This window comes from Pan paniscus, chromosome 5 (assembly GCF_029289425.2).
Source record: "Pan paniscus chromosome 5, NHGRI_mPanPan1-v2.0_pri, whole genome shotgun sequence".
Lineage (NCBI taxonomy): Eukaryota > Metazoa > Chordata > Mammalia > Primates > Hominidae > Pan > Pan paniscus.
The window spans coordinates 85,198,053-85,211,187 of record NC_073254.2 but is presented as its reverse complement, the minus strand read 5'-3'; the positions used below and the strand labels follow the sequence as shown (position 1 = coordinate 85,211,187).

The 13,135-nt window shown below is 31.0% G+C and overlaps 1 protein-coding gene across 7 annotated transcripts in view; it reads left to right on the top strand.

The window, feature by feature from the left end:
• The window catches only part of LOC129397991 (protein eyes shut homolog), a 565,331-nt gene extending 561,552 nt beyond the window's left edge, over positions 1-3,779 (top strand). For 6 of the 7 annotated variants that reach the window (XM_063605344.1, XM_063605345.1, XM_063605348.1 and 3 more), the window contains one exon: positions 3,098-3,773. In XM_063605344.1, the coding sequence (XP_063461414.1) occupies positions 3,098-3,374 (277 nt within the window). In that variant the 3' untranslated portion in view covers positions 3,375-3,773. Of the gene's footprint in view, positions 1-3,097 lie in introns of all 7 variants that reach the window. The other variant, XM_063605343.1, reaches the window with a different exon arrangement.
• Positions 3,780-13,135: the final 9,356 nt, after the last annotated feature.

Here is a 13,135-nt window from a genome sequence, read left to right as displayed (position 1 = left end):
AAAAATCATAGCAAAATAGGACAGATTTTCTAATCAGACTGGTAAATACTAAAACATTTTATGATATGCAGAACTCGCCAGTGTTTGGGAAGCCCAGCATTCTGAACATCAACCTTTATAGAGAGGGCTTTGATAAGAACTATTAAAATTAAACACTTGATTTCCTTTTGATTAGGGCCAATTTTGCAAGGGATTTATCCTATGGATCCTCTTTATAGAATCCACTGATATATTTATACAAGGACTTCCATTTCTGTATAAATATTAACACAACAAATTAAAACACATAGTAACTACAGTGCCTTCTGAGGGTGAAATATTATGGTACATTCATATAATAGAATATTTGCAACCTTTGAAAACAAAATGTGCTAATTTGGATTGGTATCTCAGACATATCATTAAATGGAAAGATAAAATTTCAGAGCATTATATATTACTAAGATATAATCACTTTTGAGAATTTAAATATATATATATAAAAATATGTATGTGTAGGTAGGTTTGTATTGTAGGTAGGTTGATATAGAAATGGTAATGCTAAACAATAAGGGAATGTGCCTAAGTTGTGTCAAAAATAAAATTTGAAAAATTCAAAAATTGGGAACAAGTAGGTTGTTGCTCTAACCACAACTCGTCAAATTTTAAAAAGACGAGTACACAAGAAAAAGTATTCTCTTGAGGACATTAAAGCTCAATAAAACAAACATCAAGAGGTCAATATAAAAATACATGAAATATAATGAAATATAAAAATAGGTCAATTACCATTTCAAATTTGCTGTGGCCAAATGCAGATTCCTAGTTTCTACCCCAAATTTTCTCCTATTAAATCTTCCTCTTAATAAAAGGTGTCACTATCTCCACACAGCTCAGATTAGAGACTTAAGCAAGATCCTAATAGTTAAGTGGCAAACTCTCTTTCAATTAGTACAGTTTTTGTTTGTTATAGTATCTGAGCTAGTACTTCCATATTACTCTTAATTTTCAAAAATATTCTCAATGCCGTAAGCTTCCCATATATAATTTAGAGTCTACCTCTTGATGCCTTTATTGAGATTTAATAAACTAGAGATTAGCTCAGGAAGAATTATAAAGATATGCCTTCGTATTCTTGTACAGGATATCCTGTTCATTTAGGAAGGAACTTTCTAAAATTTTCTTTTCATTTTCATGGAATAACAAACAGCATTATGACTAAAGCTTGCATAGTAGAGGCACAGAACTATGTAATAATCTTGGCATTATACATAGGGCCCCATGTAATCTACCACCCCAATCAGAACACTGTTAAAAGTGAAAGAGCACTATTAACAATTTACAAAGATACAGTTAAACAAGGCCTAGCACAGGCCAACAATTTTTTGCCATGTGGCAGTTGTTTTGAATTTACCTAGGTTTTTTTTTCTTTTTCTGTATGTGGAGGGAGAAGAGGAAAGGTATTGAAGGGAAGTAACTGTGTTCTATGATTTTATTTCAGGTAACTTTGTTGGAAGGGTGTTTGATATAGTAGGTAACAGTTACTTGCCCAGTAAAATATGCATTCAATACTCTTCTGTGAAATAGATGTGCAACTGAGAATTTTGCAGATGAGGAAAACAGGCACAAATATATTTGTTTAATACATGTTTGAAAAGAATTAAAACCAAAGTTTTCTCTCCAAGACCAGTGATTTGAACACATCAAAGCATCCACTACACTTCCTACCATTAATAATCTCAGTGATCCTTGACAAATTGCATTAAATGGCTAAGTTCTTTACAACTACAAGAAGAAAGGCTTGAACTAATTCACCTTTAACATTTTTGCTGGCTCCAAACACTTACCGTCATATACAGTTATAAGTGTAATGACTTAGGTTCAGTAGGTTAATTTGTATTAATAATAACAAGCAAAGTGATTTGACATTGCTTTTCTCAGCCCATTGACATATTTATATGCTAATGTTAAGTGCCCTTTGAATGCTTGGTAAAGAATTCTTGAAAATCATGATACTTTAATTTTTTTTCATCTTTTGTTTTCTTTTTCAATTATGTATGTATATAAAATATTCAAAGAAATGCATATGGATATATTATATAATGTATTATTATATTAAAATGATCTAAGAATTTATATTAATAACTTATAACTATGCCTAGATATAGAGGAACCCAAGAAAAGTTGTTCAATGTATAATGATCAAATAAATTAGGCCTTGAACAGATGTGTGTGTGTTTCTGTGCACATCTGTATTTGAAAGGAAGAAAAAAGTGAAAAATCTTTGTCTCTCTAACTCCAGAAAAATATCCCCACTTTTGTTGATAGCCAACATAGTTCTCAGCATTAAACCTAAAACATATTTAAAATACATTTACATAAATTGCAGACTATTTCACAATTGTCTTCACTTACAAGAAAACTATGTAAAAAACTACTAGAAAAATATATTGGATAAATTGAAATTACTATGGGAAAATCTCGTCGAAATTTGCAAATTCATTAAAAATGTATCTAAAAAACTAAAATAATGAATGCATGAATTATGTTCATGTATTCAAGAGTACAGATATTTTAAAATTCAAAATATTATAGATTTAAAGAATAATATAAGAATACCTGGCATTGCCTTACAGCTACATCTTAAATAATTGCACTGAGTGACAAACTGAGTTTGAATAATCTTATATATATGTATATATATATATAGTTGTTACAAAAGTAATTGTGATTTTTTTCCATTACTTTCAATGACAAAAACCACCATTACTTTTGCACCAACCTAATAATATATGAATACACACACACACACACACACATTAGCATAGGCAGAGTTCATGATGTTATCCCAGCTAACATAGCAATTAAGTGGCAGAATATGTTTTTGAGACTAGATATATTCAGCACCAAAGTTATTTTCACTCATAATTCTGCACAGTAATCAAAAGTAATTTTGCCAAGAATGGACACTTTATGAAAATATTTTTTAAATGCACCCCACAACTATCTTCATTAAATATTTATTTCTGTGTTTTTAAATAAATGTGTGATTTAAATACTTAAATATATCAAAATAAAGTATATGACTAATTGGGTTTTTCATTTTTCTGTGTTTCAGATGCAGCTGTTCTCTTAGTTACATTGGCAGATTGTGTGTTGTCAATGTTGACTATTGCTTAGGGAACCAGAGTATATCAGTGCATGGCCTCTGCCTGGCCCTTTCGCACAATTGTAACTGTAGCGGTCTGCAAAGATATGAAAGGAACATCTGTGAGATAGATACTGAAGACTGCAAATCTGCGTCCTGCAAAAATGGAACAACTAGTACACATTTAAGGGGATATTTCTTCTGCAAGTGTGTCCCAGGATTTAAAGGCAAGTTTTTTTTTTCCTGATAAATTAAATTTTCTAGTAAATAATGTTGTTAATATATTTATTTGATATATCTCAAATGTGTCTATTGATTGGTATTGTTGTCTCATTTCTTATTTGGCAAAGTAAAAAAAAAATGCATTCACTTGAATAATAGGATTGCTTCTTTGGGCAATTTAATCTGACTACACAGCCTTGCTCATGCAAATAAGACTAATAAGGTCAGGCTGAAGCATTGGGAATATGATGGTATATGTCAAAGGTCTGAAGGGAAAAGCAGGCAGCCATAAGCTCCAAATAATTTTGCCTAAACAGCTTAGTACTGCATTTCAACCTTTTGTTTGGCTGCATAAGCACATGGAGTGACAATTTTTTCTAGTTTAAGAATAAAATTTGGTTTCAGTATTGTCTAGGTCAGTTTGATGCCGTGACGTTAATAACATTTAAGAAAAAGTGAAGTCACAAACATACTATTTTCTCTGTACAGTCATAGAGAACAAGATTCAGTGTAGTAATAAGGCAGCTTTTAAGGTTAAATGTCAGAAATTAAGCATTCAAATTTAATTACTTGACATTTTTCTGATTGGTCTTACATTGATATAATTATTTATAGTAATTTCAAACTTATTATGATTGCCTTATAAAATCAGAACAGTGGCCATACAGAAAAACAATTACATTATCACTTATAAAACAACATTTTTTAAGTGTTGTCCAGTTGGATATTCCATTTTATTAAGCAGACCCAATTCGAAAAGTTATTTGGATTTTCATCGTAACACGAAAAATATTTTCCCTGCTTGGTATTTAAAGTAATATGTTGAAGGTTTTGGAAGCAATTTAAAGATAAATTCCAAAAATGGAAATGGTGATATCATTGGAATAAATGTATAGCCATCCAGATTAGCTATTTTAAGGCAAAAATAAATTTGAGCGCAAAAATTCTGGTAAGCTTACTAAAAAGTTGGTCATATTACTTCACATTCAAACATATTCTAAGTAAAAATAAAATTGCATAAATGTGCTAGCATTGTTAAAATATAGGTGTCTGTCTTAGAAAATAGATATATATCATTTCTTTAACAATCTTCCAAATATCAGTAAATATATAGTTAAGTAGTAATTTTACATAAGAGAAAGAATGAATTTAACTCTGCATAATGCCATTACTAATAGAATATGTAATTTGCCATAATCCTTTTGCATGGCTAAATACATATGTGTATTTGCAAACATGATCAATGAATCATCTATTATTTTATATATCAACTCTATATTGGTTGTACATTATATTATCATTAAATATATATTGTATATAAACTATATAGTTTTACCACATATATACATAATACTTATTACTGGAATATAATATAAAATTGGTATGGCCTACTTCTCCAGGTGGGGTTAAACGCTATTATGTTTCTTTCACTTTTCAAATTAAACCCAACACAAGCTTCACAGGCCCATATTATAAGCAAGGCCCGTATTTTCTATTGTGTCTTTTTCTTTCCACTGAATTATAAAAAATCCTCTGGCTTTCCTCAGTTCAGTCCTACTTCTAAACTCTTCACACGGTGAGAAGTAAAGGAACTGATCTGCCTAAACTTTCCCAGGGATGCAGAGTTAATCCCACTAAAAGTGGAATCTTTTGGGGGCAGTTTAAAGTAGATGCCCCTCTTTCTCTCCAGCCCCCTTCTCTTCCTCTATCTGGTTCCTTCTGTTAGTTGTATCTCCCTTCATCTTGAATTCTTCCCATCTGATTTCTCCGTTTCCACCTGGTTTCTCTCCCCATCATATGATCCTCCTCCTTCCCTTTCTCCCTTTCCATTTGATTTCTCCTTGCTGTCTCTTTTCCCCCCTCCATTTGCTTTCTCTCCCTCCATCTCCAAACTCATGTGCTTTCTGAAGGCATTTGTTAACATTTTAAAAACAACGTAACCATGGCTTTTATATCAAGTATAATCACCTTTTATTTCCCTGATCCCCATCACATTTTTGGAAGTTTTAGCCTTACGGTCAAATTTCCAGATTAAATGTCAGTCTCTGTATCTCCAGCCCAGAGGATCACAGACGTTAGGTTAGTAGAATCACCTGGAGGTCTTGTTACAACACCAGTTATTGGCCCCACGTTAGGAGTTTCTCAGTTGGTAGCTCTAGCGTCCAGTATGTCGGGGGTGATCCTTACACTGCTGATCTGTGAACCACTTTAAGAAAACTGTTCTAAACCCAGTAAATTATGTTAATGAAGAGGAGTTGTATGGATCCTAAGATGTAAAATTCACTTCTGAGTGTGAACTACCATGAAACACAGCATGAGGAAAGCAGCTAGTCCAATCTTCTCTGCAGAAAACCACTAATCTCTGGAGTTCTTGAAGAAGCTGATACATTCATTTGGTAAGGCCATATGCTTGAGTGAATCCTACAGGATTTAAAACTGATTCCAATCAATTTTCTGAAACTCTCCAAAGATTTTTAAGTCTGGAAATAATTTCAAAGAATGTGTTTTTTCAGGTTATAACCTTTTTGCAATTCCAGTATTATTTATGTCTATAATATTTTAGTAATGAACTCAAAATTGATTTTTTGTTTTTTTAGTTGATATTCTTCCCTCATCCTTTTGACACGTTCAGCACTACTATTCTCTAAAATTTTTTCATGGTCAAAACAAGACCATGCAAGTTTATCGTCCTTCTTGATTTGAGTAACCATCTTCTCATCTTACTTTTCTTATAATTGTCTTGATTACCAGAGAAGTCTAGAAAGTTCTCCTTTAACCAATAGGAGGATTCAAGTTCTTAGACAATATCAAGCCCAGCCGTTTCCTGTTTGAGATGAGACTGAGATAAGCCTTACTGATAGATTTGCTAGTTTTCATCTAATTTCCATGAGGCTGCTATCCTAAAGCAAACTCCTTTTCTGATACAATCTTATATATTATAAATTTGACTTGCAAATCTTTATGACTCTATTCTCCAAAATGCCAACCAGACAACTTTATTCTATTTTTAGGTCTAAGTTACCGTGGCAACACAAAACTGTTTAAATTCCAGGATTAATTTTTTTTCCATAGGCCTCTTTCCTTCCTTGTCTGCTAACTTTTATTTCTGTAGAAGTGTACTAGTATGTTTCAACCACGTTTGCATTTCAGCTGGAACCTAGCTCCCACTGTACAGTGCCAATTATTGATGCCTAATTTTCACTGTTGTACTATATTCCTTCAGGTTATAATTTCATTTTACCCAAAGCAGTCTACAAGTACCTAAAGGGGGTACTTTATATACAAAGGAGTTATATACAAAGAGAGAAACTTCTAGGTGCCTTCGTACTTCTAGAACACTCACTGGAGTGATCACACTGCCCAAGACTATCTCGTCCACATTAGAATTGAACTACTTCATGTCGGGTGTTCAAAACTGACCCAGTTAGTAAGACTTTTACCCTTGATTGCTTCCTTCCACATTCCAGTCTCTATACTTTGAATAGACATTTAATTAACCTAGCCGTTATAATCACCAATTCTGTTAAGACCTCATGGATAGTTTTACAGAAAACAAATTTATAGTGTAGCCTATTTTGTGTTCTGATCTTTTAAAAACACCAATGCACAAATAACATTGATTTTATATCTTATGTAATTGCTTTTATTTTGTATATATTTTCTTTTGTAATTTATGCCTAAGAGGAGAAAGTAGGAGATATTATATAAGCCTGTTGCTTGTATTTATGGTTTTCCCCAAAATTCACCATGATATTGTAGTCTTCCTTCAGAAAATATTTTGTTTTTAGTCACTGGGGTTGTGCCTTAAATTCACTATTTTTTTTGTTGGTATCACTTATCCCAGTATATTCTGTCTCTCATGGAGCTGCATGTACATCCCTCTCTTCATAAAAATTCCATTAACCTTTTGTATCTGCTCAGGGCTTTCAAGACATATTGTAGGATCACGTCAAGCTCAATTTCATCACTTTGCACTATATTCTGACATACTGGCTCTTAAACCACTCAGCTAGTGGCTTAAGATCTTTGATGTAGGTAGAAGCAGGATCCTACTCTTTCGATGTACTGAGAATTTAGTTCTTCATGAAAATGAGCCTCATCTTCGAAGCAACATAACTCTTTTAGTAGACTCCCAAGATGAGTCTCCACAGAGCTGATCTGTCTCTAGGAGTATTCATTCCTAAATTCCCAGAGATGAGCTCCTGGAGCATTTTCCTTTAGTTTTTGTCAACTTCCTACCCATTCATGTCATGGAAAGAACAACCTCCCTTATGAAAGGTTAACAGTGGATTTCATGTACATATGTTTATAACCTCCTTTTTTTAAAATAACACATGAATGTTGACCATCAGTGTATATCAATAAGATAAATATACAACCTCACTTTTTATGGCTTCGAAGTATTTATGTAAATGCATGCACCTAACTTGAAGAAAATTGCTAAATCAAAAAAAGCATGTGAGTGGTTGTTGATTTGGTACAACCAAATTCTCTGTCCTCATTTACACTTCAAACAACAGTGTGTAGGAGGACCATTTGGTTTACACATTCACTATGCCAATTATTAATCACTATGGTTTTGACTTTCCTCCACTCTTATGTATCAGATTATATCTCATTTTGATTTTCACTTCTTGCAGCAGCAAAAAAACATTGAGTGCTTACAATGTGAAATTTTTACAGGCTCTTTACCATGTTTTCCTGAGAAGTGTATCTTACTTAGTTGCTATAGTTCTTTATAATTTAAAGATACAACTTTTCTTATTATTTCTAGAGAGAATTACATCTGCAAATAAAGGTAGTTTTTATTTTCTTTTTATTATTTACTGAACTAATATTATGTTGTTGTTTAATACCATTTGATCAAATTTCTAAGACAAAGTACAGTATTAATGGTGAGAGTAAACACCCATTTTTTTCTTCCTGAATTTCAAAGGACTTTAGATTTTGCTATCATTAAACATGGTGATGGCTTGATATTAAGGAGATGATAAATAAGATGATATCATTTCTAATTAAAACACATTAAATAGGAATAGAAGGGGAAGCAATAATTTAGCACAACAGCTGTTTAATAAACTGATATTTTACTTTCATAATTTTTAAAGATTTTGCAAATTGCACACACTGATGCACTAACAATTTTGGTCTTTTAGATGCGTTTATTAGAAGTTTTGTTTATGGCCTTACAATCTTGTGCTGACTTTATACAAAGATATGGAAAGTACTTCTGACTCTAAACTCTAAAATGTTTTAAATAGAGTGAGATGAATCATAATGGTTACAAACATTTTAAAAATTCCTTAGGATTTGCTAAGAATTTGCTAATGTATATTACTGGAGTTACTTATAATATTCACATTTAAAAGTATAATTGTCATAGAATAACAATTCAATGATATGCAAAATTCTAGCTGTTCCAATCAAAAACTAATAAAACATGAGAAAAAAATATAGACATAAAATCAAAATCAATTTTTTTCATCTTTTGTATTTTCTCTTATAATAGTTAGATTTTTCTACATATCATTGTTATTTTCAAGAACTTATTTTCATAGATTTATTCTCAAGGTTTTCTCTGATTTTTGTTTAATACTTTATATGTTTAATGATAGAGTCCTTTCTCCATCTTTACTAAACTTTACAATGCTTTGTTCTTTGTGTTCTTTAATTTTTGATGTTTTGTTAACCCTTAGTCAATTTTTTATTCTGTTTGTTGTTTAATAATAACAAGTTTGGAGCTATAAATACTTTGGGTATTGCTTTGCCTGTATTCTAAAAATGTTAAATTAAAGTTTCTTATTTGTACTATTTTCTAAATAGATTTCAGACTTGATTTTCATTTCCATTTATGAGTAAATATGGCATTTGAAAGAAAAGACTTCTAAATTTACTTGGCAATACTTTTTACTCTTTTGGTACTAATTTTCAGTGTTAATGTATCATTAATAAAGAATATGATTACTAATCATTGCTTTTTGGTATATTTTTGCTCTTAATTTTTTTGAAAAATACAGAAATGTAAAATTATTTCTTATTATTCTTCCAATTGTAGAGAATTTCTAGCACCTACCAAGAGGACTGAAAGGAAGGGTGCCGAGAAAAATTCCTAAAGTTTGGCAGAAATACTGCTATGATTTGTTAGTAATGTGTGAATTTAGGAAGGAGTTAGGAATGTTGGATTCCTATGACTCATCTGTTATGCTTGGCTTAGCATGTGATAATTTTTGAACAGTGCTTGGATATTTGGAAGAAATTTACCTTACGCATATGCTTTAAAATGTCTTTTTCTGTGGTATATATATCAGGCTGGGGGTAAGAATTACCTGAATACATTTTTCCGAAAGCAGTATTTTGATGCCACCTCAAATATAACACATCCACATATTTGGGAGTAGTCCTCAAGAAAAAACCCAATGTTTCAATCTATATAACATACTCCCATGTGGTTTTAAAGTGTAGCTAAATGTTGGAAATTTGACTATATAACATTTACATCTATTTATAATAAACATAAATGTATATACATACACACAAACCCAATATAAATGAGTTAGAGGTCCTCACGCCAGTTGGTTTTAATAAGTTTCAAGCAGTTCTAAAATTTTACCTTTTAAATTTTGAGCTATATTATTTAGCATATACTTAAAAGTTTCTTATTTTAATCCATATTTGTATAAAATAAACATATTTTCTTATTTAAATCTATTTATGGGATACTACTTTTGCCTTTATCTTTTATTTGGAGACTTCACCTACTTTCATTTTATGTAATTAGTTTATATTAAGGTCTAAATATATGCCAACACTATTTGTTTTTTATTTGTTTCATCCATTCTATGTTATATTTTTCCTTTTTATGTATTCTTTTCAATTGATTATTTTGTCTGTCCAATTTCCCCTTTATTGATATTAACACTTACCTTTACTACTCTTTAAGTGCTTAACCTAGGGATTGCAATACTTTTAATTAGCTTACCATATTTTAATAGAAATTGGTACTTGTTACACATTCCAGACAAGGTAAAGGTCATAAATATTTAACCACATTTAATCCCCTTCACATATATGTGCATATGTATTATTCCATATATCTTTAAAATAGCAGGAGACATTGTTATCATTTTATAGATCCAATATTAGATTTACCCACATTGTACTATTTTATTGCCCTTATCTCCTACATTTGTGAAATTCCATACAAATTGCCATATGTATGGTAACTTTTTAAGTAGCTCTCGTGTGTTGAATTCTCCATTCTCTAATTACCTCTTCCTTTCACCTTTATACTTAAAAGATGTTTGATGGTAGGAGGTCAATATTAATTAAGTAAAATGAAAGAACTGTACCAAAACATATATATATATATATATATATATACACACACACATGTGTGTGTTTGTATCTATGAACACATATATACATATGTGTTTGTTTGTATCTGTCTCGTATTCTTAGTCCTATAATAACTTTGACTCCTCTTTGTCCATTCCTGTATTTTTTTAAAGCACACCATGGTACAAAGAATTTAGTGGAAGACTCAGACAGCTATAATACCAAATATTTCCCTTATTTTTTGTCAGAACTTCAGCTATTCACTCCAGTTCCTTATTTATAGGATTCCCTCAGACATAATATGTTTGTCAATATGTTTGTCCCTCAGACATAAGTTTGCCATTTCCTACAGGTCATTTATACACCTTACATTCTGAAAAACAGGAAATAGAAAGGGGGCTAAAGATATTTAACAAATTTTAAAAGTCCAATATTTCAAGATAATTATTCTGCTACATAATTTTCATTTTATTTAACAACTAATGCATATTTAGTCCTATTAATAGAATACTGTTCTATACAATGTCTGATGAAATTATTGATGAAATCAGGGAAATAAAGTTGGGCATTATATTTTTGCCTACTTTGATCCCTGGACTTTGAGTGTACTGAAGGCTAATCTAACCAAATAGAATATAGGAGCTCTAGAAACTTTTTTGAAAGGTAATATTAAAGAAAAGGTTATGGGAGACAGAACAGTTTTTCTTCACTTTGGAAGATTCTTATGAGTCCTTTGTGAATTTAAATATTTAAACATCTTCCCATAAAAAGGCAAAAAAACAAAAATTAAGCAGAAAATTTGTGACTTTTTAAATGGCAAAGGAATTACAGACTCATGGAAAGTAGTGTGTGTTATTACAATTAGATGGCAGCTCTTTAGTACAACACATGTTTTGTTTCATTTTTTTTCAGAATCTGATTTAATTCTAAATTGGTTTCTCCCAAACTCATTAAAATGCAAAAGCTATACAAAACATTGTTTGCATAATTATAAAATAATTTACTAAATGTTGCATTTCAGGAAGGAAAAGGTTATGTGCAGGAATTTAATTAGTGATCTGGCAACACAAAATATTTGATGTTGGTTCTAATTGTATGCACATCTGGGATTTTCTCCAAAAGAACTACATTTTTAAAGGTTAAGCATTTATATTAAAGTGTTATAAAATAACCATCTTGGGAAGTGACCCCAAGGGAAATGACCAAATATATTCATCATAACATGAAGTATTTGTAATGATATGTTTAGCATTTATGCTGAGCCCATTTCTACACTGTGGAGTGTTCCAAAGTAAATGGTAGTAAAATTATAAGTGTGAGCACCATTCATTCTGTACCAAAGTAGCTAAAGGAGACCTGGTTTCTGATTCTGTTTCATCTAAATATGAAATATCTTATTTTTTTTCAATTTTCCCATTATTGGTGTATAGACATTCTATTTCCCCTCTGTATACCTGCCCTACTTTACTATTAGGATAAATACTGAAAGGATCTTGAGCTTCCTGCGGGAAATCCAATATATTAATATAAGGTGATAACACTACTGAGCCCAAGACTTTTATAAGCTGCTCCCAGCTTTACGTAATTTAATTTTCTTACACATTCCCATTGAAGTTAAAAGAATCCCATTAAGAAATCAATCAACAATACAGCACCCATACAAATGAACAAATACAAAACTAAAACCCCATTCACTACTTTTAAAATTACTACTCTTCAATTAACTGCTTTTAAATCAAATATCAAGCAGCCCAAGACCACAGATAATTTTAAAGTGTGGGTTTTTAATTTTAATGTGAATTTACACAGCATAACTAAGTGGCATATCACTGAGACTTTATTTTGATAGCTTGTTTTTCTTCCCTTTTTATTCAGAACATTTTTAGTACTCTCAAAGAAAGAATTACTGTTATTCTTTGGGTAGAATTTTTGGTATTCATTTCTATAACTTATGTACATGGATAATATCGTTTTATCAACATTAAAGACATCACATGTTAAATTTTGAAGATATATGTATATTTCTGTGGGTTACAGGTCCTGATTTTTAATTCAACACATGTAGAAATGTATTTTTAAAAATTTAATCAAGAATCTGTCTTGATGGATAGTCAATGACTTTTGCCTGTGGTATTAGAAAATGTAATATTTGAGCTGATCCTTGAAAGATGAATGGGATGAAACTGAGTCTTCCAATACTCCATGAAATGCAAGGTAACTGTAAACAAGAAAGAAGTGAGAGAAAGACAAATCTACATTTGGCAGAGATTGAGATAATGTATAAAAGGCCAGCTTAATTTGGAAGTGTGATATATGCATACTGTATAATTATTTTAATTATCAAGCAACTGAGAAATAACTAAATGAGAGTAAATGAGAATAGAGATTAAAATGAACAGGTCTAAGTATGAAAATGACACATTTTCAATCAGAATTAATTTTCTGGCTGCA